This window comes from Panicum virgatum, chromosome 6K (assembly GCF_016808335.1).
Source record: "Panicum virgatum strain AP13 chromosome 6K, P.virgatum_v5, whole genome shotgun sequence".
Classification (NCBI taxonomy): Eukaryota; Viridiplantae; Streptophyta; class Magnoliopsida; order Poales; family Poaceae; genus Panicum; species Panicum virgatum.
This window is the reverse complement of record NC_053141.1, coordinates 47943082-47967988: the sequence shown is the minus strand read 5'-3', so window position 1 is coordinate 47967988 and position 24907 is coordinate 47943082. Positions and strand designations below refer to the sequence as shown.

Here is a 24907-nt window from a genome sequence, read left to right as displayed (position 1 = left end):
GTTTTGGGGCGTTTTAGTCCCTTGATTAAGGTGCCCCTAATGATGGTACCTCGACAGATGCTTCTTCTCCTGCAAGCTTGGCGCCTTCTTCTCCTGCGAGCTGGGCGTGGAGCGGCCGCACAACGCAGCGGGAAGGCAGCGTTGCGGCGCGCGGTGGCACTGGCGGCGGGCGGGAGAAAGAGGAAGCTAGGATTTGGCAGCCATGGTTATTTGCACGAATCTTGAAGATGGGAAGAAAAAATCTTTCAAAAAATATACTCCCTCTGTTCCAAATTATAAGTCATTTCAAGAATTTTGAAGAGTCAAATCATCTCAAAATTTGACAAAAAATATAGAAAAAAATATAAAGATTTATGACATCAAATAGGTGTACTATAAAAATATAGCTAACAAAGAATCTAATAATATTTAATCGGTATCATAAATATTATTATTTTATCATATAAATTTGGTCAAACTTTAAAAATTTTGACTCTTCAAGATTCTTGAAATGACTTATAATTTAGACATAAGGGGCATCGAGGCCCAATTAAGCACCTAGGTAGGTTTCGAGGCCCGCCACCTAGACCTAGGGAGGTTTCGAGGCCCATGTATGGATCCATGCAAAAAAGCAGCAGCTCGGCCCACTCAAGTCAGCCCGCCCGCATCTCCAACCGACTCGGAGCGTGGTGTCGTGTAAGCTGTGCAGCCGCAGGCCGGGCCCCTCCGTCCGTCGCCGTCCATCGATCGCCGCCGCCAGCCAGGTCTCCAATGGCGGTGCCGGCGGCCGCAACCCGCCGCCTCCTCGCGCCCGCCCGCAGCCGCCGCGCCTTCTGGTCGGCATCCTGGAGCGCCGACCAGTCCGCCCCCTCCGCCTCGTCGCCGCCCCAGGACATGGACAGCAAGAAGAAGAAGGCGCCATCAGGGTCCGGCCCCCACCGCCTCGCCGCCGTCATGGACGCCGTCAACGACCGCAAGCTCCCTCCCGAGCTCCGCGGCCGAGGCAACGCAGTCAGGTAAGGCACCTCCATCACTGATCCGTTCCCTCCTCTATACCATACGGGACTCCCCAATAAACTCGTAGGAACAAAAATTGTAGCTTTATCTTTAGGGATATTTGCTCATTGTGCTCATGTGCTGTGGTAATTTCTAATTTAGATTCAGCATCATTTATGATGCAAGCTTATGTGGCCAAAACTACTGCTAATTATATGCATTTTGATGCGCAAGAAGTTAGAGCATCTCCAAGAGTGCCTAATATATTCACTCCCAATAACCTTATATTAGGACCTAATATTTTGGGCACCGAAATCATCTGTGTCTCCAACAGTGGCCCAAAATTTGATCCCAAAATTTTGAAATATGCCACATAATCTTAAGTGTCGCCTCCTTTCCAAGGAATCGCAGTCGACATTTCCCTCTATTTGATGATTCAAGTAAACTTGAGAAGAAAAATTCCTACTCCAATCAATTAGTTGTTGAATCTGTAGCTAGCCAAGATGAACATGCTCGTTCGGTCTCTCACCTACTGAACCTGGAAAAAAAATGAAAAAAAAATCTAACAAGATGAAACAATTGGCTCGCGAGCTTGGCACTGGGCGAGGTCGCCGTGGACGCGCCGGCGGCGGCAGACAAGGCTACAAGGTAACGAGGCCATTGTTGCCCGAGGCTGTCGCTGGAGAGGGTGCTCAGGTTTCCACACCAGAATATGAGGCTGCTGCTGCGTGGGCTCGGCGCGAACCATGCTGAACACCTAGTCCTCTAGTCCGGCCGCCGCCGCACAGGGTGCCGGTGTCGGCGGAGTGGTCCGAGTGGAGGAATGGGCTCAGATCGCTTACCCACGAGAGGCACCTCAGGTCAAGCGGCATCGACGAGAAAAACATCCCAGCCTCCCCTATGAGCTCCATGTAGTCCACGGCGAGCAGCTATTCGCGCAGCTCCTCGACGGCGCCATGGTTACTCGAAGCTCGAGGCTCGCTTGGGCGACCCCTGGCAAGCCTCGGCCACGACGCGCGGGGGACCAACGGCCCGTCCACCTCGGCATCCACGATTGGGAGTGCAGGGGATGCGCGCAAATCTGTCTACAAATGCAGGATGTTTTGGGTGCGCAGAAATATTGGCAGCTGGTTTTGGGACTTGTTGGAGCCTGATTTTGTTGATCATTTCCAAAATCAAATTATTGGGAGGAAGTTTTGGGCACTCTTGGAGATGCTCTTACAGGGAACATTATCCACCATGTCGACACATGCACAATTTGCAGGCTAACCTTCACAAACGTTAGTCTCGCAATTACTTACCAAATAGACGTTTCTAGAGGCTGTCAACCCCGCTAGTGTATGTACGAGTGTAAAAGGTAGATGTTTTCCCTTGTACTACCATGCCAAACATGAAATTGATGGTACGGTCACAATTGCCTCGTTCATATTGTAGTGTGATATCTTGTTTATTCTTGAGTAAATTGGGATTTTTCTTGTCTTACGCCATGTTTGGTTGGTAGGTGAGAAATTTTTCAACCCGGAAATCTTTAATGCATGGGGCACTAAATGAATACTATTTGCAAAATCTTTTTACAGATGAGTGCAGTTAGCGCGACGAATTTAATGAGCCTAATTAATCCATGATTTGCAATAGTAATGCTACAGTAACCTTCCTCTAATCATTCTCTAATCATGCGGTCAAAGGCCTCATTAGCTGCAGTACATGCTACAGTACTATAGTTATGGAGGTTTTTTGTAATTAGACTTTATTTAATACCTCTAATTAGTGGTCAAAGTGACGAAAAGTTTTCATGAAAAATTTCTCAGCCCCATCCAAACACGGCCTTAGGTTCCCGATTGTAAGCTCCAATATTAATTTTTTTGTAAAATTTTACCAACTTACTATGTGTTTCGAAAGTAATATTATCAACCTGTTCTTGCATGTGAGACTCATTAACATTCCAATTTTCTTGTACCTGGCTCTAGAACCCCGTTTCAACTCATGACATTGTATTTGTATTATGGCACGCTGAGTGTTGGTTTAAGCTTCACCTGGGATGATGTTGACAAGATTACTGGCACCTGTATTATGTTTGTTTGATATCTTGTTGTCCTTCAGGCACTGTGAAGTATTGACTAGAGTCCCCTTTGGCACTGCTAATAAGACTATGATTATCCTTACCACTTTAGTAGATCATCAACGGTGTCCTTTCTCAATATATAGATAAATTAGTCTTAACGGTGTTGGGGAAGAAAATAAGGTGTTTGAAACCCCAGCCTAACTTGATAACTGGTAGTGTGTATAGGATGCCTTATTCTTGATCTGCTGGAGCCAGGCCAGACAGAAATGAGCCAGAGCTGCAGATACCTCTATGCATCCTTGGTCTCATGCTGTAAATAAAGTATAATGTAAGAGATTATATCATGAGCTTAGTTGGCCTGCAGCTGGCAAGTTTCTTTTAGTTACTTCTCAATCACTCAGTTTGATTACTCATAAGAGTGCACAAAGAACATCATGATCATGCGAGCCAGTACCTTTGGGCTATATGCCTTGATGTCAGCAGTAGATTCTTGAACCAATAATTTCTGAATTTATAACTGGATAGATGTTAAAGCTGGTATCTCGTTGAGACGCCCAAGTTCTGACACTCGTGCATTACTTGTCCTAGGATTTAATTTGCCCCTAATAAACTGCACCTTGTTTGGCATTTTTCAGGTCTGAGACCGACATTGTAAATGTCGTTGAACAAAGAATATGGCACTCAATGGAAGAAGGGCACTTTGAAAATCTACCAGGAAAGGGCAAACCCCTGAATCTCAGTTCCAATCCTCACGCCGATCCTGCTGAAGATACCCTTTACCGGATACTTTCAAGGAATGGTTGTGCACCTGAATGGGTTGAACTTAATAAGGAAATCCGTGGCATGATTGCTGGCTGGAGGTCAGCATTAAAGAAGGCTTGGGGAAACCAATCTGAAGTTGATAGTTCAAGCTGGAATGATGACTGCAGGGTTCTCCAGGAACAAATTCGCCAGATAAATGATAAGGTGCTACTTGGCACCAGCTCACATATCTATTTTCCTTAGTGGAATCACTGAATTGGAATGATAAGGAGGGCTGGTTTCATGTAAAATTGCAGGTTTTCCGGTACAACCTGATTGTACCTTTTGGGAGGCAGATGTTTGGTCTGAACTGGGAGAAGGAGGTGGACAAATTGAAGTCGAAATAAGAAGAAACAAGGACAAGGTGTGCAGATTGAAGTAAAAACAGAGCATGGACCATGCTCCTGGATTTTTGTTGTATTGAATTGTAACTAGGAATATGTAGTAAGACACATACACATACTTTGTAATCCATGAGGAAAGCTAAGTATAGGTATTTACACGTAGGCTTTTTATTAGTATACTCCTACATAATTTTGAAAACCATGTTTTCTGGTGCTGTAGCCCAACATGCAGTAACACTATGTATGTCTCATTGGCAGAACCTGAGCTTATTTTTTCTGAATTTGTGATGTTTTCTGTAAGCTGAGGATGTTCAGCTGAATACTGAGACTTTGTGGCACGAGCCCCTCTGCAGTAACCAAGTGCCATTGTTTATCGTTACCTATCATGTGGTGAGGACCAAACTGCTGGTCAAAGTTGTGGACTTCATATTTCACCTAAAGCTTTCTGGCCCTGTTAACCTGTTAATAACACTGCAATTGTCCTTACCAAAGTGACGAATTCTAAAATGGTGTGAGCCGAGAAAAGGATGGCTCAAACCTCACCCTAAAGTGAGCATGTGCTTCGGTTTCATTTTCTGCTGAAGCCAAACAGAAGTGGCAAGTCCAGTCAATAAATCACCAACTAGTTCCTTTCTTTCTCCTTATCATGGTTACTTGATGTGCATGTGCCCGCAAATTGCTTTTAGCTACTTCTCCACTTCCTAGTTAAATTACTGATATGTAGAGTTCGAGTCAAGCTTATCAATGCATTCTGACTGAATGCCATATTCTTTGTTACACGACATTTACGATATGCTAATTATCTATGAGGGTTGCGCTCCAGAATGGGTTTGAGCTGAATTTGAAGTAGCGAGCGTGCAGTTGAGAGGTGAAAAGGGAAGTAGAGAGAGACTCAATTTTGGCAGGTAGGTGAGGTGCAGAAGCAAGAAGCAGGTGAGGTTGGGTCAGCTCAGGAGTTATGAGGCACGACTGTCAGACTCGGACGCAATAAATATCGGCTTCTGATTGTTCGCTGTCACCGGAAATTCAGCTGCTCGCAGCGGTGCGGTGCGGTGCGGTGCTACAGTGTGTGCAGTACTCGACAACCACACTTCTCTCTCTGTCATACTATCTCTTTCCTTTCTTTTGTATTCCTTGCAATGCATGTCTGGTTGGTACTCCAGTAAATACTATGTTAATTATCATCGCCAGCTAGCACTTACTCTCTTTTTTCTTCTTCTTCTTTATAACTGTATCTGTGTAAATTAAGAAAACTGAATGCAGTATTACAAAATTAATTAAACAGGAAAAGAATCTTGAAGAATTGGTGTCAGGCTCTGTACTCCATCCTGTGCTCCTACTCCTATTTTGCAGGAGATCGCGTAATGTCAGCCAGCATCTTGAGTGCAGGACAAGGGTTGTCGATGGGTACCTGGTTCATTGTTGTTGTTGCCACCAAAACAGAAACAAAAGGCTAAGCATTAGTACGCCATCGTCTTAGCAAGTACTGTACTATCCTACATAAAAATAATGTCAATTATTTTGTTCATGGACAAGCACGCCCCCCTACATAAACTTTCTTTCTTTTTATTCGGAAGACATGCACGTCCCATATGAAGAAGGCTGGCCCAGCAGCACTTCAGCTGTCCTAGCTGCCTGCTACATGGAGTACCTGCTATCATCTATCACTGTTGGCGCATATGTGGCTGCCCGGCCTAGGTCTTGTCTCTCTTTGTATCACAGAAATGAGGGAAGGCATTTCTTGTGCACGTGCCCATGAAAAACCTCTCTCACCAACTGCATCAATGCTCATGTACACTTTCCAGCTCACGCAGAAAAGGAATCCCTCCAAACTAGCTAGCTAGGGTGAGAGTTGAGGGTGGATGCGTTGCGTCACCTTCTCAGCTCAGCACCCATACACATGAAGCTTGACGGCAGCAATGTGCAACGGCGATTGATAGATATTCAGCAATTTGTTGATGACAATTGGTTATGCAGAGGCCGGCCGGGAGTGTTTTAAGGTCTTTGTATCATCTTATAGTGTAACAATCTTGAGATTTAATAAAACTTTCAATGTTGAAAATAAAGATAGGGTAAAAATAAACTTACCATGTGCCCAGCTCCGAGTATCCAGTAGAATTTGAGGTTCTTGTACGACTTGACAAAGGCTTGGGTGCCGGACTGGCCTTCCTTGCTGCAGTAGATGGGCGTCCTGGGTGAGTTGATGAAGTTGCTGAGGCCGTCCCACCTGATGGCAATGCAAGCAGCAGCATCAAAGGTCAGTTGGTCTTGTGAACTTTGGCGTACAATACTGACGAGTGCAGAAGCAAACAGAGGTGCATTACTTGAGCTTCTGAACCCAGTCCATGGTGCCTTTGGTCGCGCAGATGAGATCGAGCTGCATGCGATGGAGAGACAGACTGGATTAACTGACAAGGGAGAGTTTGTTTTAACAAGTTGCATGCATGTTTGCAGACCTTCTTATGATGGAAATGGCATCTGGTTTAGCAATCAGCTAGGCACACGTGCAGCAGAGTTACAACAGTCAGCAGACAGGGACAGACCATCCTTGTCTTTTACAATGGACTCAGGCAGATTCCCCAATTTTGTAAAACACAAATGAAAACAAAGAAGGACTAAATAAAACTTTCGTGATGCTCGCTCGTGATGAGCCTAATAATGAGGACATCGATCACATGGCAACCGCATCGCATCGCATTGGGACGAGATCACTCACGGGCCGGAAGCTGCTTAATTATCCAGCCGTGCAGTTGAGCATCTCATCTACTGTGCCTGGCCTAGCAAGCTGCTCCTGGGATCATGCATCACACTACACGTGCCACTCCATTTGGCTGCTTGTGCAGTACGTATGCTGTACACTACTACATCGTGTGTAAATAGGACGGATGGACAAACAAAATGCACATGCCTGCTGCTGACCTGACACACGGAGAGGCCAGATCAGAGTCCGGCCGGCAAATGTCACCAGCGTTGAGTGCCTGCCGGTGCCAGAGCAACACCTTCATCCGATCAGATGTGTGCCTCGGATCAGATCAGATGTGTGTGTAAGTTTGGGTCTTAATTTGGCTGTTTCCCAAGCTGATCGACTTAGCTCAATAAGCTTATCTATCCTATCCGGCCATGTGTCCAACAACATGCAGTACGCCCAACTTGCTTGGTCATCAGAGCTCGAAACAAATTAAATAAAACCGGGACGGGACGGGACGGGACGGGACGGCAGAGGCAGAGCGAGCTGTTCCTTTCCTAGCTCTAGCTTGTTTGTGTAGTAGTATATACCAATCATCAGTTTCGATCAGGATCGTCAAACAAGGCAATGGGCAGTGATCGAGTCAGTGAGTTTGATGATTTCCTACCTGGCCGTTGTAGATGGTAACATTGACGCCGAGCTTGAGCAGCTGATCCACCTCCTGGATCCTGGGCTTCATGAAGTCCCCAGCCATAGCGTCAAAGACATCGCCAGACTGCTCTCCCCACCTGCAATGCAAGCAGCAGCATCAGAGGATTGGATGGATTGTTGTCATCTCACAAGTACGTTCAGAACACAACAGAAGAGAAACGTAGCTAGCTTGATTGAGAATTTGAGATTGATGGCGTACGTACGAGAGATTCTTGGGGATGATGCCGAGCTTCTTCTTGATGACCGTGTTCATGAAGCCGTCGAAGCCGCCCTCCCGCGCTGAGGCCGCGGCCGTGGACTCGAGGTACCCCGAGTAGCCATTCTTCCTCCTGAAGGAGAAGGACGACAGGGTCGACCGCTGCCGCTGCGCCGTCGTCGTCGAGACCATGGCCGTCGTGGCGTCCTCCCCCGCGTCGTCCTTGAGGAAGTTGTAGAAGTCCTGCAGCCAGCCATAGCTAGCTGTGGTTAGCAACAGCCAACAAGCAGAGGAACCCAACTGCTGAAGCAGGAACGACTGCGCTTACGACGGAGTTGGAGTTGGCGATGACGACGTTCTCGAGCTCCGACCACGACGCCTCGGCGTCCGTGAACTGCTTCTTCTCCAACTGGTCCTTGATCTTCGCTGACACACTGCATTGCGTTGCGTTGCGTTCAACGATCAGCTAGCTAGCTAGCATTCAACTCGACCGAATACTCGATTCGGATCGGAGAAAAAGAAGGAAAGAAAAAACAATTAAACAACATAGTACCTGTTGCATTGCTGCAGGCCCTTCTCGTCGACCCTCGACACTTGGTACAGCAATGGCCCCCACGACATCTGCAACGCGCGCGCGCGTCGGCCTTTAATTTACTTTACTATTTACTACTACAGTAGCAAGTACCCAAATAAAAGCTGTCACTAATCATGCATTGACCAAACAAAAGTTTTTAATTTGGCAAGTAGTGGCAGGCAGGGAGGCAGTCAACACAACACCACATACAATCCACAGTGAAGCAGTAGTAGAACAAGCAAGCTGACCACGAAGTCGAGGGGCGAGATCCAGCTGTCTCCGAGGGCCACCCCGGCGAGGTTGGCCCGGAGGCGGCCCTGGTCGAAGGCCCTGAGCGCCGCCAGCGCCGTGGTGACGGCGAACTTGCCGCCGTAGGACTCGGCCACGATGTAGAGCGGGCTCGCCCGGAGGCGGGGCTTGTCGCGGTAGAGCGCGCAGAGCAGCGTGGTGAGGTCGCGCGCCGCCTCGGCGTCCGTGCGCGCCATCAGGCTCTTGTCGCCGCCGTCGACGTAGCTGAAGCCGGTGCCGACGGGGTTGTCCTGCAGTGCAGTCAGACGAGACATTGTTGGATCGGAGGTGGTTGCATTGCATTGATAATTGAGGATAAGTTGCCTTGGTTGCCAACCACGAAGAGGAGGTCGGCCTTGGCGAGCCAGGTGGTGGCGCGGGGCTTGAGCTCCTCGTCCAGCGGCCCGATCTCCATGAAGTTGCCGTACCCGACACCGGAGGCGCCCTGCAGCGCAAATTGATCATGAGTTGAGGAGCAGCAATATAATCGGCGATCCGATGCATCCATCCATCCAGTGCAAGCAAAGCAGCCAAATTAAGGGGTGTTTAGAAACAGAGACTTCAAAAAAGTTCCTGAGACTTTTTAGTATTTAGAAGTATTAAATAAATATTAATTATAAAACTAACTGCAGAACCCTGGGGCTAAACTGCGAGACGAATCTAATGAGGTATCTTAATCTATGATTAGCGAATGGTTACTGTAGCATCATTGTAGTAAATTATGAATTAATTAGGCTCATTAAATTCGTCTCGCGAAAAAGCACTCAACTGTCAAAAAACATTTATAAACAGATTTTATTTAATACTATAAAATAGTAAGATTCTTTTTAATGTGATAGGGACTTCTGTAAAAAGTCCCAAGGCCTAAATCCGATGCAACTCACCGGGCCTCCCTGCAGCCAGAGCACGGTCGGCCATGGCGTCCTGCCGTCGTCGACGCGCTGCGGGCTGTGGTAGAGCCACCAGAACATGTGCGCCTCTGCGTGCAGTGCAGCAGCAGCAGCAGCAAGAAATTAATTGTGCTACTAGCTAGCTACTAGTAGCTAGATGCGATGCAATGGAGAGATTAAGCAAATTACTGGGTCGGACTTGGACGTAGCCCCACTCCTCGGAGCCGTCCGGCGTGCCGGCGGCGTTGGCCTGCAGCTGCTGGGAGAAGGCCACCGCGGCGGCGGAGCACAAGAGCAGGAGCAGCGCGGCGGAAGGCCCCGGCGCCATTGCCTGCTGCCTGTGCGTGTGCCGTGCTCTCCCCTCCTCTGCTATCGATTGGATTCGGATTGAATTGGAGTCGAAGCGGGCCGGCTACCTATCGATATCTATCTATATATCTAGTACTACGTGCTACCAGGATTCCCTTCCCTGCCCGGCGTCTTGTACTTGTACTCTTGTATATATTTTTTTCTCTCTCCTATTATATTATATACAGTACTAGATAATAAAATATAGGATGAGTTCGTAGAGGAGACGATGGATTGATTGCTGGAGACGATGAAAACGAATGCGGCGGGCGGGCGGCCAAACACCCAAACAAATTAAATAAAGTAAGGAGTATCCAAATCCGTGGGAGTTTTGAACAAGAAAGAACAAGTCCCTCTAGAGATTTATTTATTTGTAGAATACGTAGTAGTTTGTTACGACTACTTATCGTTTGCCGCTGTCTGCTTCAGGTGGATCTCAGGTTATATCGTAGTAAATACAGACAGTTAGTAGGGTTTAAACTCTTTCGGTGATGTATCTAACATGTACAGATCGACGATCAGGGGAGGCATTCAGTTACGACTTTTGTGTGCTTCAGGACGATCAGGCAGTTACGTTATCCTAGGCCTAGCTAGCTAGTAGTAAGTAGAGGCAGACACTAGTCTGATTATTTGATCGATCTTGCTTCAGGGTCGGGATAGGTGTAATTCACATGGGCGTGCAGTGCAAGGGCAATTGGGGTTGGGGATCGAGACACACACGCCCGCACATCGCCATCCCCTCTTCTCTTTGCTTGTCTTGATTGATTGATTGATGACTTGAGATCTACTAGCGAAGCAACGAATGCAGAGCGAGCATGGCCGGCCCGGCCTGCCATTGCCAAGATTTTTTCGTCTTGCTTGCGTTGGCAAGGACGGCGACACATCCATGCTTTTTCGGGTTGAATTGAAATGCGTGCCTCTAGCTGCTAGCTAGCTACTCTGTTTCTTGACAGAATATATATATCCAACCAATTAGCAAGCAAGCAAGCAAATACTATTTGATTATTGGACTAGCAGTAGCTAATAAGGTATAAATTGTATATTCAGACAACAAGTAATTAAGCAGTCCATACCTACATTATTCAGATAAGCTGTAGGATGCATGTTGCATTGGACCATACCATATCTATCCAGCACCCTGGCTGGCATGCAGCTAATGTAAGCTACTGCATGCAAATAAACGGTGCACACATCATATCGATCACATGGAGCTGTTTGCTGCTCTACTGTTGGTGTTCGTCGCACAATCCACCAACCAATAACTAGTACGTAATAAGTAGCTATTAAGCTAGGAACGGAACATCCTGCTTCTGCTTCTACCAAAAGATTTCTTACATGCATGCGTGGAACGAATGAAGAACAGTGAGCTACACGTACCGTACCGCACCGGACTTGTTTCGCCGCCGTCCGTCTTTTCAGTAGTACAGTGGGTGTGGCGGTGCAGATGTGCAGTGTGGAAATGGAACACCGCACGAAAACATTATATTTTTTCTTTAATTTTGTTTGACATGCATCATACTTTTATAGACATGCGCGCGCACGGCATCTAATAATTAAGAGACTAATTAAATACATGTCTTGTTTTTTTAACCTATTTTTATCTTTTCAAAATTCAAAATACTAGTAGGATCGATATAGACAGAAAGAGAAACGATCCGATCGTGATCAATGGCGGATTAATTCAAACTTGAGAGGGATTGGAACTTTAGAGTCTCACTCGATGTTTGTTATTTTGTTACGTCTGGACCGGACGGACACCGAAGCTAAGGTTAGCTGCCATTGACCTGCTACATTGGGGGGCGCTGAAATGCAAAATGCTTTCACTCTTTCTTTTAGAGGTCTTTCAGTACTCTTGTTAACTTTTTTTTTGAGATAGTACCACCTTCAATTAAGAATTATAGTTGGTACAAACTCCATCAGGAGGAGTAAGAAGCTAGACATGCCGTTCTATAACTTCATAGATCGAACTTTTAGCTAGTCTATGAGCATCACCAGTACTCTTGTTAACTGAACCGGCAGAAAAAGCAAAAAAGATGCCGTTGGACTGGGCTGGCTTATGCATCTATGTGGCCCATGGAAACATCAATATTCCTGTCGTATATGCATGGGCTGAAACTGGAAACGAGCCCACACCAATTCATTTAGCTGCTGCATCGTCGTAATTTGTTTCCTCGTCGTCGGTGACAGACAGACAGCGACTATGCAGCGGGCCCCTGCAACGCCCACCATACCACATACGAGTACTCTGTCTCTGCGCGTGCTTAAATGCTTAATTATGTATGCTTTGCTTTGTATCCCTTTCATCACCTGTCTGTAAACTTTACATTAATATGGAATGCATACAAGAAAGGTAGGAAAGACACCCCTTTAATTATTTGAAATTAATACTAGCTGTATACTATACATGAGTACGTAATATATATAATGTGCTATTTTTTATTTGTTTCCCTTAAAATTCTGATCCAATGCTCGACTGACTATCGACTCTGAGGAATTTGAAATTCACTAGGTTCGTGTCCGTGCGATGCAACGGGCAAAACAATTAGCAATACGACCAATTACAGGTAGCAAAATATTTATCAGATGTTACCAAAGTACTATGATTAAAGAAAAGGAATAAAAATCAAATCATCATTTGAATCTTCAAGAAAGCAGTCTAAGTCATGGTTTGCACATTTTCACTGAACCTAAAACTATAATAATACACAAGGACAAATAATTATCTATAATAGGTTGCAAATCCAATGACTCAGCATAATCAATTTTTCATCACGATTATATACATATAAGCTCAACTTTTCGTCACTGAATCGAAAACTATAAAATTGTACATAAGTCCAATACATGCATGAAGTACAAACCTACACAGATGAAATTGATAATACTGTTGTTGCTTGAATATATACATAAAATTTGAATTTGTAGAAAATGGCATCATGGTTTTCTTTAGAAAATGTAATAGTAAACATCAAACTCCTAGAGAGACCACTATAGTAAAAATAGCTGGTATTAGAATTGATACTTTCATTATCAAATTTGTGGTGCTGGTATGATGAGTTTCTATGGAGCCAATCAGTACTGTCATTAGGGTCTATGTTTTCCTTGTTTAACGTGACATCGCCACCTGCAAATTGTGTGAACACCATAGTACCAGGGACGGGTAGGTGCAATTCAGCGGAGCACAGCTTGTGGCAGTGAACTATTCATTTTGACTGGCAGCGATAACAGGAGTTTCATATACAAATCTATTTAGAGCGATCAATCATATATTTCACAAGGATGCAAGTTGAAGCGGACTTCATTAGTTACCTCCATTGGTGGTGTTACGAAGGTCTCCAAATGGAATGCGATCACTGTTCTTTTTCGTCAGATCCGTACAATCTGTCCTTGAATGTGCTAACCTGGTAATTGAACATTAACCAATCAAACCATTGTCATATTAGCTGGTTTGTTGACACTGAACACGATCAGTAATTAAGCAATAGACCATAGACCACTTCACTAAAATTCAGCCTTCAGCATTGCCTTCCAATAATTATTTGATCTCCATCTCAGTATAAGAAGGAATTGTCTAAAAGATAAAATGCATAGGACACTACCAGGATAGAATATACTACCACCATGAAAAGCTAGACTGAAAGTAAAAATGATGGCAAGATATAGGATGGCAAGATACATAGTATAGCAGATAAATGTGAACAAATCACTGAAAAACTCTCGCAAACTGAATTTAAATTATCCAATCATTTGCATCAATGTAACCTTCATCCTGCCTCCCATAATGAATTCAACTGAAACAACAGGAGAAGCTAAATAAACAGAAACACTGAGGTTTCAGTTTTAGAGAAGAAAAAAAAGGCACGACACCTATGCTACAATGAAGCTAACAGAAATATTTCATAGTTCAATGCATATATGCGATGGCAAGACAAGCAGTAGAGCAGATCACATGAAAACTTTGTCGAACTCAATCTAAACTATCCATCCACTTGCACCAAAGTCACACTGAAATGCTGCCTGACAAATATAATTCAACTGAAACACTGACTTATCAGTCTGCAGAAATAAGTCTTGCTATCATATCTAATTAATTCAACAAATTGTTGATCCTAATTAATTCACCCCTATTCCAGAGATTAATCACTACACACAAACACCTGATGAGATTAACCACTAACTATACAAAACCTAACAACTGACGAGACTTCCTGATAATATGTGTACACTCAGCATTATGACACCTGATGCTAATACGTACATGGTAACTGTAGATCGCTGAATGTGTTGCTTGCTAGTTCACAGCATGGGCTAACATGTTCTGCTTGATATTTGATAATTCTGAATATGTTCCATATAAACAATGATGGATCAATCAGGGAGTAGGGAGCAGGAAGGACTGTTTTGAGAGTTGTAAGTCTAGGTCTAGCGTTTGAACTAACCCGCCTTCTATCAATCTTGCACCGTTGAAGCCATGAACCGGCAAGGTGATCACCACGACCAAGAGGATGAGATGGGGTCAGATCACAAACAAAGTTAGAACAGAAGGCTAGGAAGTCGCTCGCGGACACGAGACGACCAGAGAAACAAAGGTAGAACAACAATCCGGGGATGGCATAAATAGATTGAATCATATCAGATGGCTTACCTAGACCACCATGAGGAAGGAGACGCAGGGCAGGCAAGTGGCGCCACCAATCGAGTCCAATTTCGTTGATGATAGCGGCATACGGCACTGCATGTGAGGAAGGGCTGGGCTAGGGCGACAGGGCGAGGAGGGATCGGTGTTTCGTTTAGGAAGAGGGATTGGCATCGCGAGGGGAACAGGCGGCCGGGGGCGAGTGGCAGGGCGTCGAGCGTGTTGGTGCATGTGCAAGGGGGAGGGGGAGCGAGGGCGACGGGAGTGGCCGGGGGCTGGAGCGACGTGGCGGCCGGAGTGTGCAGAGACGCGGAGGCGGCGGTAGTGCCGTGTTCCCGTGTGCGGGGTGGGAGGAGGCGGCAGGACCATCGCGGGCGGGGCCTCGGTACCGAAGGAGACATTAGTGGATTGAATCAATCGCTGGTCTTTGATGCGCGGAGGATTTGGAAACGGACTGTGCAAATCAGCCCGCGGACGAACGACGGTGGAGGGGGCGACGTACGAAGGGGTGGGATGACGAAGGAAAAAAATGACCCTTAGCCTCTTTTTAGTAGTAGAGATAGAGATATGTAAGAAGAATAACCGCAGAGGAATTGTGGTCAACCTCAATTAGAGAGGTGGCACAGTCTTCAGAGGAGAAGTTAAGTTGCGTGCGTGTGTGTGTGTGTAGGCATACTCTCCATCTCTATCAGCTAATAAAGCGTGCCTGCGAAATGATCGACCAGCTACAAAACACACTCTCTCTCTCCAACATACATAGTATACTATAATAGAAGAAGTTGTTGCATTTAGTCATGTCATTGTGGGCCTGTCGGCTGCTTAAGTAGTAACCAGCTATTCGACAATTACATTATTCAAGACCAAGCCTTGCGTATTTAACCATGCATGCATATATATGGGTCCTCCCCCTTTGAGTCGGATGTTGATCCGATGACCCACATTGAAGTTTGCACGCGTTTGCACCTTTACGTTCCCTTGATAGATAGCTGGAAACACCCTAATTTAAAAATCCTCATGGCTGGCCATGGGTCGACAGTTGGGCCCCTTGCATGCATGCATGTGCCTCAAAAGCCTTTTGTGAGCTCGCATAGAACCTTACCACCTGCTTTGTATTCGCATATATGCTGTCTCTCCTGGAGATTCTTTATTTTCCAATGTTCTCGGATACTACATGCATGTTAATTCTTTATTACACTAATTTGGAGATTGAAATGAGCCACGTGCGCAATGCATATGCAAAGTGGGGAATGGAGAAGGGGATCGGAGTACAATACATACTGATCATAAGCAAAGTTTAATTTGTTGATTATGATATGTATCTATATTTGCATGTGAGGTAGGCCATCATCGAAAATTAAGGCGATTGATGACCCATTATTGATTTGTTCTGCAAATTAATTCCAGCTAGTGTGACTGATATAATACAGCGTTTTGTCTTTATTTGGCCTTTTTCTTTCTCGCAAGAGTTGTATCAGAAATAATGCAAGTTGTGAATGCAAAATAAATCTCCAAGTAATTATGTACGGTTGAATGCATACATAATTAAATAATAATGCCGTACTATATATATATATATATATATATATATATATATATATATATATATATATATATATATATTTTGTCCTGCCGTTGACAAGTCATGCTAGCGACTGACTTAGCATGCTTGGGGCTTAACAGCTTAAGGAGTACTAGATAGCTAGTCATCATAATTCTGAAGAAATATATATGCAATGCTAGCTCATCAACTTTGTGAGTCCTAATTAAAGAGTCAGCTATTAGTTAGTAACTGTGTACTGCACTGACAGAACTTAATTTTAAGGTCTATTATTATGTACTTGATTTGTATTGCATCCGTTGCACGGGCAATGGTGGAATTTTCTTCTGAAAAAAAAAGATGTACTGGCCGGATCGTATGATATCTCGTTGCATTGTACTAATTTGTGATGTAGCTAGACATGTTGTGTTCTGAAATGTCTCCTTTTGTGTGTAGACTACCGCCGCACCAGTCATGCCATGCATGTGCCTTTTGCTATATATCTGTGTACGCACGTATACGTACTAGCTTGTTAGCTAGCATAGTGCGTAGTATACAAGCTAGGTACACATATACATTCATGGACAATACAAGTTGGACATTTGAATCATCAATTAATTGTTATTCTGAAAAGGGCTAGCTAGGCTGCTGAAAGTTTCATTGGCCATGAGCTATGTTGAGCTTCGAGTTGTGTTTCTCCCCCATGACCATGAGAGAGAGGAAACATCTGGAAAGGCATTCTGATGTTATACTAGTAAAAAAAGAAAATTACTACTACAAGCGGCCGGATCGGATGCCGGATGGAGCACGTGCCATCGATCGTTTCACATGCATGGGTATACGCTGAATCTAGCTAGCTATAGGTTTGTTTATTAAGTTTGGATGCCTCGCTCGTACGATGCATGCACTCCAAGTACAGAATTACCATCACGATAGATGCAACTTACAATATATATAGGATGGAACAAAGTTTATATATTCTTATTATTAATTAGGCATGCATGTCGCCTGATCCTATATATAAACTGAACCCCATCGTGCAAGCACTGCAATCTCCCATCCCATGTGCATGCCATTTATATATCTTCCCTTAGGCTAACTCTGATCTGATGAAAAGTTTCATCATATCTTTGCCGTCGTTTCTAAATACAAACATAATCTATAATGCTTCAAGTAGTTCAATTAATAAACAACCCTCTTGCCCATACCATCCTCGAAAATTACTTCCTAGTACTAGTAGTTTGCACCTGAAGTTTTCATAATTTGCACGGAGAGGTTAGTTTGCACCTGATACATTGCCATATATATATATATATATTCCAACGATTATTCTCTTTTGTGACTCGGGGAACCATCATTTTCTTGACCCATCTAGCTTCATATTCAACACATGCATGCCAACAAGAAAGTATGCCTGCTTGGAGCTGTCGTTAGAGTTTTCTAGTTATGTGATGACTTGCGCTGAACAACACTCCATTAGGTATGCATTATTCATCATTGGATCGAGGAGTTTAATTTGGGGAGCGAGCAAGCACGCGCCTTTTGAGCTGGAAGGAGGGATTGTGTTTCGACCCATGGACCAAAAGCCTGAAGCTTCCTCCTTTCATTGCCGTATAACTTGCATCGCTAGCTTTAATTTTTGTTGATACCCGGTCGGAAGCTGCTGGCTGAAAAGATGAATGTTCTGACAGATCATACACACGAGGATGGTATGGGCTTGTGCACTAGCTTCTCGTATTTAGCATGCATAGGCAGCATAGCCGGCCGGTGATCCATCCATCATCAGCTGATCGCCTCATCCATCCATCGGTTGCTGTGGTCCTAGTGAAATTTGCATTGATGATCTCGCTGCATCATCCATCATTTCCTGCCCACCCCTTGCTGCGTGTGTTCTTTACTAGTACACAACTACGGGTCTCTTTGGGAGGAAAGAAAATAAGAAGGAAAAGAAATAGAAAGAAAAATAAAAAATATAGAAAAAATAATGGTAGAGTGGACATTTGATCTATTTAAGCAACTGAAGAAGTTATTTTGCCAAACGTTTTTCAAAAGAGGATTAGTGTTCTTACCCCAACTCTGAACACTAATTGTGATTTTACCCTCACTTTAAATAACTTTGCGATTTTACCCCTACTTTTTGAAAATAAAGGTTCTACTTGCTCTTCTTGTTAACTCTGTTATTGGTATATGAAATAAAACAAATTAAAAAGAAAAAACTTCATAATAATATGGAAATACAATGATATCCTTTATCCATTCGCACCAACACCCCAGCCACGTTCACCCCGTCTAGAACTCCTCTCCCGACCCTCCTCTCCCATTGGATACTGCCGGGGGCAGCGGTTCCAGGGCGGCGAGAAGCGGCGCGAGTCTGTGTTCTAGCTAGGCACCGTCATGGGCACGTGACCTGGCATGGGGCGCCAGCGTACAGGCCGGCCAAGGGCGCAATCGCTGCGCAACCAGGCCGCCGAGATCCTGGAGGTGCACGGGAACCGTATGCAACTCGGCCAGAGCACAAAATCATGGATTTTCAAATATTGGGGAGGACCTTCATTGTTAGGAATTGATGTATAAATTTATTTTCAGTGGACATGTAATCTCTCTCTATTAGTTACTACTTTTGATGGACATGTATTTGGATGTCATCTGGTGTTGTACTGTTGCTTTTGCTGCACCTATGATGGATCGTGTCTAACTATGCATGTGTTCTGGACTTTTATACATGCAAGTTATATCATGATGCTATCCATATGTTTGTCAAAAGATTTGTTATTCCTCAGTTTTAACCTTGCTGATTTTAGTTCACAAAATTATTCTAAGATGTGAGAAATTATTGTCCATTGTTTAATGCCAAAATTGGGTAAAATCACAAAGTATTTACAAAAGCAGGGGCAAATTCACAAAGTTAAACTCATCTTTTACCAGGTCATTTCACACCTTATGTGTTGATCATGGAGTAGGGGTAAACTTTCTCTTCATTTTAAAAAAATAGCTGTAAAATCACAAAAGCTAAAAAAATGAGGATAAAACCACAATTTGTGAACAAAACAGGGGTGAAAACGAGGCTTCCGCTCCACCAAAAAAACGGAGCTAGAGCCGCTTTTGGAGAAGCCAAAAACCTTGGCAAACACCTCCACCAAAGAAGAAGTCGCAGCCTCGGCAAACATGGTATACATGGGCATTGATTCGCTCTATCACTTTGCATGATAAACATCCTCTTTAATTCTTCAAAATTACGCACTCGGTGAGTAAAACAAAGTAGCATGTTTTGTCATCGACATCTTATTGTGGTCTGTTTGGGTGCCGATATGGTGCAAACCTATTCCTTGATCACTGCCATGGCTTTGATGACCACTACCAGCATGCCACTGTCGAGTTCGGGTTGGCTGGCTTTGGGATTAGGATTGAGGGAATAGCTAGTGAGGCACTAGCCACCATATGTAAATCAACATAAACCATCAACATGGCGATATGGTTGGTGGATCCAAATAGATAGTCTATAAAGTCATAGGCGGGCAGAGTGGAGAAAGAGGCGAAATAAGGCTCCCAAAGTAAGTGGAGTTTTTTTAGGGAAAACTCCGCTTTACACTCTTGAACTACCACAAAAGTCTGATTTTCAACCTTTGAAGTGCATCTAGGCTGATAGATGTAAATGGTAAGTTTCGGTGATTAATGACAACCATATGCGACTAACGTGTGTTTTGAAGGAAAAAATATTGTTTAATTTAGTCTTATATGAAATGTGAAAAGAGACCCCTCAATTCGGAACAATCATGCGTGCCAAGGACTCAATTTCAAAGATTAAGGACCTTTCTAGTCTCAAGTGTCACAAGGAGATGAAGGACACTTGATTTAGATAAGGTTTATATTTTTTAGTTCTTGACCGTACTATTAAGAGGGGTTCATGAGTTAGTAGCTTGATCAAAATTGAGTTGGCCTTAGAAATCTTGCACACTCGCTCAAAAATAGCTCAAGATGGTCATTAGAAGTTAACACAACACTTGGAAGAAGAAACAATCTAAGTTACATTGAAATCCAAGTCAATTCAGCTGAAAACCAGGAAAAACAGCAGCACCGGTTGAACCGGTGCCCTAGCGTCGGAGCATCCGATGCTTGGCGGAAGGACCGATGCCCTGTCGGTCTATCTTCTCTGGATGAAGGCAGAAATCAAGTCTAGCACCGGTTGAACCGATGGTAAAAAAAAGCACCGGTGCAATGGAAGTTCTTTGTTCCAGAGAGCATATTTTGGTGGACTTCAACTTCTCTTCAGCACCGGTTGAACCGACGCTTCGGAATCAAAGCACCGGTGCATTAAACATCCTATGTTCCAGAGAGCTTGTTTGAATTGATCAGTGAACCTCTTCAGCACCGGTTGAACCGATGCCCCTACGGAGCATGCACCGGTGCATTAAAGCAAGCCTGGACACTGTGTCAGAACCCCAACGGCTACAATTTGGACACAGAGAGACCGGTTGAACCGACGCCTCAAAACTGACACCCATCGGTTCTTTCGGTGCTCACGGTTTTTCTGCAGTGGACTTCCAACGGCTATGTAACTCCTTCCACTCTATATAAGGGCACCCCATGGCTCATTTCAGTTGCCTTTGACACCCTGAATACTTGAGGCCACCCTTGTGAAGAAGAGAAAGTGCTTTGAGCAAACAAGAGAAGATCTAGCAATTAGTTTGTGCTCCAACCTTGAAGAATCCATCCTTTGCAAGTGTAGCAAGTGTGCTTGAGTTAGGGCCAACTGAGTGTAGGTCAAGTGAAGGCTTAGGAGCTTGTTACTCTTGGTGTTTGACGGCACCTAGCCGGTTTTGGTGATCGAGAGGTTCTTGGTGAGCTCTTGGAGTTTGTGGGAGCCCCAAGACGAGAAGTTTGTACACGGTGTGAAGCTCGCCGTTCCGGAGATGGAGAAAGAGCATTCTTAGTGATCACTTGCTCCTTGGTGAAGCAAGGGAGCTATACCCTTGTGTGGGTGCTCCAACGTGGATTAGGGGGGAGCGTCAACTCCTCGATACCACGGAAAAAATCCGGTTGTCTCGTGTCTCTTACTTTTATTTCAAGCAATTAAATCCTTTTGTTGTTACTCTTGTTTTTGATTGCTTGTAATCTGACTAGGACAACTTGCATGGTAGTGTGATTTTTTGCTTAGGTTTTGATCTTGCTAGTGTGATATCTTTTAAGCAACATGATCATGATAGTGTGTTTACCTACCTAAGGACCTTGTGCTAGCATGCTCTAGTAACTAGGTTTCAAATTTATAAATTGGGCAATACTAGTCTAGGTTAAGTACTAGATAGAAATTTGAAAAAGTCCCAATTCAACCCCCCTTCTTGGGCCACGATCCTTACAATTGGTATCAGAGCAAGGGCTCTCTTTTTAGGCTTAAAATCCTAGAGTATGGCCGGGGGAAGTGGTGGTCCACCCAAACTCGAAGGGAGACACTATGCTTATTGGAAAGCTCGCATGGCGGGTTACCTTGAGGCCATTAATCCCATGGCTTGGGCGGTCACGGAAAAACCTATTGTTGGTCCGTGGAATGAAGATCAAGTCAAATATGGTGCTAGAGCAAAGAATGCTTTGTTTGATGCTCTTAGTGAGGAGATCTTTGCTCGTGTTCACAGCAAAAAGACCGCTCATGAAATTTGGGAAGCACTTGAAGCTATTTATATAGGTTCTAAAAAGCTTCGTGAAGAAAAATATCAAGTGCTTAAGGAAAAACTAACTGAATTCAAAATGCTTCCAAATGAATTGGTTGAACAAATGTATGCTCGATTGAATGTGCTTATTGAGGACATTAACGCTCTTGATATTTCTCCTTTGTCTACTAGTGATATCATCCGGAAGATTCTACATTGTCTACACAATCCCAAGTACAACATCGTCACCTCATTGCTCTATGAGAAGGATCTTGAAACACTTGATGTGAGTGATGTTGTTGGGAAGATTTGGTCTCATGAGATGTTCCTCTTGGGAGAAGTTGATCCACCGCAAGACAAGAGAGATCTTGCACTCAAAGCTAAAAGTGATCATAAGTCCAAGAAAAAGAACAAGTGCAAAGTTCCATCACCAAGCTCAAGCGAAGATGAAGCTAACGAAGATTCAAGTGATGAAGATGGTGATATTGAGTTAGCACTTCTCATGAGGAAGACCTCAAAGTGTTGTCAAGGTTGAACAAGAGAGGGTACAACTATGACCCCAAGAAAAACAAGTTTCGTACCCGGAAGAGCAAGGACAATGTCAAGAAAGTGTGTTACAATTGTGGCAAATATGGTCATGTCTCATATGATTGTCCGGAGCCTTCAAAGCTCAACAAGAAACAAGAAGATGGTGACAGTCAATACAAGACTTCAAAGAAAAGCCATGAGAAGAAGGACCACAAGAAGAAAGGGTCTTTCACAAGAAAAGAGAAGGTCAAGGCTTTCCTTGGAGAATGGATCACGGATGGTGAATCCTCAAATGATGACTCAAGTGATGAAGAATCCAAGAAAAAGATTGTGGGGATTGCCATGCATGATGATGAAGATGATGGTGATGAGGCACCTCTACCTCCACCACCCATGTGCTTCATGACAAGAGGTAACTCCAAGGTGAGTGATAATGATGACTCCTCTAGTGATGAAAGTGAACATTGCTTATCTCCTAATGAAGTGAAAAACATCCTAGATGAGTATCAACAAGTGATCAAGAAGTACAAATCAAAATGTAAAGTTCTTGAAATTGAATATGCCAAGCTTAAGGCCTCAAATAATGAGTTGATTGTTAGGCATAATGAGATAGTAGAAACTCATAATTCAAGCACTGTTCCTAACAAGCAACTTAAAGAGGAGCATGACAAGCTACTTGTTAAGCATGATGAATTAAATGTTAAATATGAGGAAGTAGTTGTGCTTAACAAGTCACTTACTTCATGCAACAAGAAGCTCAAGCTTGATTATGCTAACTTAAATATGAAATATCAAGAACTTGACCTTGCCTTTGATGCTTTGGATGAAGAACTAAAAGAATCTCAAAAGGAAGTCATCAAAGTCAATATAGCTACTTCTTGTGATGATCTTGTGGAATTGCCTCACCCTACTACTTGTCATCATGTTTCTCCTTCTTGTTCAAAGACTAACCATGATAGGGAGAAACAACTTGAGGAGAAACTTGAAAGCATGAGCAAATGCATGTTCAATGTGACAAGAGGAGAATACTTGCATAAGGAGATTCTCTTCCACAACGCAAGGCACTATAGGACAAATGGACTTGGATCATTTCCCAACCCTCCGGAAAATTGTCCCAAGTCGCCGGAGCTCATGGCATGCTTCAACAAGGAAGTTGGCTCATATTGTCAACATTGTCAAGTCACCTGGCATCACACAAGGGAGTGTCCAATTCCTACTCGTCCACCTCCTACCTTGCCTCCTAATTACAAGTCTCAATTAAATGAAAATCATTTCTTGTTAAGCAAGCTTAAAAGTGGCAAGGTTAAGGCAAAGTTTATTGGCACTCAAATTAAGGGAAAGCTACCACGCCAACTATGGGTTCCTAAAGCTTTAGTAACTCATGTCAAAGGACCCAAACTTGCATGGGTTCCCAAACCTCAAAAGTGATTCACTTGTGTGTAGGTGAACTACAAAGCCGGTGGTAAGCATTGGGTGCTTGATAGCGGATGTACACAACACATGACCGGCTATGTAAAGATGTTCACCTCACTAGATGAAGATGTGGGCGATTATGAACATGTCACCTTTGGTGACAACTCAAAAGGAAAAGTGGTAGGTTTGGGTAAGGTAGCCATAACCAATGATCTTTCTATCTCTAATGTGTTGCTTGTTGAGTCGGTTAGTTTCAATTTGTTATCTATTGCTCAACTTTGTGATTTAGGACTAATATGCACCTTTAGTGATAGTGAGGTTGTAGTGACAAGCAAGGAGGACAAGAGCTTAATATTTAAAGGATTTCGACATGGTAACATCTACCTTGTTGACTTCTCATCTAATGATACAAGCTTGGCGACATGTCTCTTCTCCAAGAACTCCATGGGTTGGCTTTGGCATCGCCGCATTGCTCATATTGGCATGAGTCAACTCAAAAAGGCCTTCAAACGAGGTATGGTGGTTGGTGTCAAAGATGTTACTTTTGACAAAAACAAATTGTGTAGTGCTTGTCAAGCCGGGAAGCAATTTGCATCATCACATCCCATGAAAGCTTATTTGTCAACATCAAGAAGCTTGGAGCTACTACACATGGATCTCTTTGGGCCAACCACCTACAAAAGTCTTGGCGGTAATCTCTATTGTCTTGTAATTGTTGATGATTATTCTAGATATACTTGGACTTTCTTTTTAGAGGACAAGAGCAAGACTATGGGGATATTCAAGATTTTTGTCAAGCAAGCTCAAAATGAATTTGAGTCAAGTGTTGTGAAGGTCCGGAGTGACAATGTCACGGAGTTTAGGAACACTCAAGTAGAAGAACTATGCAACGACTTGGGGATCAAGCATGAGTTTTCATCAACATACACACCCCAACAAAATGGAGTGGTGGAGAGAAAGAACAAGACATTGATCACACTTGCAACAGCAATGTTGGATGACTATGGCATCTCACAAAGATTTTGGGCGGAAGCCATCAACACCGCATGCCATGCATCCAACCGAGTTTATCTTCACCTTTTCTTAGGGAAGACACCCTATGAGCTTCTCATTGGAAGGAAGCCCAACATCTCCTACTTCTGGGTGTTTGGTTGCAAATGCTACATCTTCAAGAAAAGGAAGCACCTAGGCAAGTTTGAAAGTAGATGTGATGTTGGTTTTCTTATTGGTTATTCATCAAACTCCAAAGCATATCGAGTATTCAATAGTGCTACAA

The 24907-nt window shown here is 43.9% G+C and overlaps 2 protein-coding genes across 2 annotated transcripts; one reads left to right on the top strand and one right to left on the bottom strand.

Moving 5' to 3' along the window:
• The first annotated feature begins 658 nt into the window (after window positions 1-658).
• LOC120713108 (dnaJ homolog subfamily C member 28-like) lies at window positions 659-4520 on the top strand. The gene is made up of 3 exons (XM_039999097.1): window positions 659-995; window positions 3673-4003; window positions 4096-4520. The coding sequence occupies exons 1-3, from the start codon at window positions 751-753 to the stop codon at window positions 4183-4185; spliced, it is 666 nt and encodes a 221-aa protein (XP_039855031.1). The 5' UTR covers window positions 659-750; the 3' UTR covers window positions 4186-4520.
• Window positions 4521-5276: 756 nt separating this feature from the next.
• On the bottom strand, window positions 5277-9933 carry LOC120713107 (serine carboxypeptidase-like 51). The gene is made up of 11 exons (XM_039999096.1): window positions 9717-9933; window positions 9522-9616; window positions 8975-9082; window positions 8598-8888; window positions 8329-8396; window positions 8104-8209; window positions 7783-8018; window positions 7536-7656; window positions 6507-6559; window positions 6271-6409; window positions 5277-5593 (listed from the first exon to the last, which is right to left on the bottom strand). Exons 1-11 carry the CDS (start codon window positions 9853-9855, stop codon window positions 5525-5527), a joined length of 1425 nt encoding a protein of 474 aa, XP_039855030.1. The 5' UTR covers window positions 9856-9933; the 3' UTR covers window positions 5277-5524.
• Between the last annotated feature and the right edge of the window lie 14974 nt (window positions 9934-24907).

Coding starts and splice junctions, on each gene's coding strand:
- LOC120713108 (XM_039999097.1), top strand. CDS start 751: ATGGCGGTGCCGGCGGCCGCAACCCGCCGCCTCCTCGCGCCCGCCCGC. Junction 996..3,672: donor GGCCGAGGCAACGCAGTCAG/GTAAGGCACCTC, acceptor GGCATTTTTCAG/GTCTGAGACCGACATTGTAA. Junction 4,004..4,095: donor TTCGCCAGATAAATGATAAG/GTGCTACTTGGC, acceptor GTAAAATTGCAG/GTTTTCCGGTACAACCTGAT.
- LOC120713107 (XM_039999096.1), bottom strand. CDS start 9,855: ATGGCGCCGGGGCCTTCCGCCGCGCTGCTCCTGCTCTTGTGCTCCGCC. Junction 8,889..8,974: donor AGGCCGACCTCCTCTTCGTG/GTTGGCAACCAA, acceptor ACTGCACTGCAG/GACAACCCCGTCGGCACCGG. Junction 6,560..7,535: donor TTACCATCTACAACGGCCAG/GTAGGAAATCAT, acceptor CATCGCATGCAG/CTCGATCTCATCTGCGCGAC.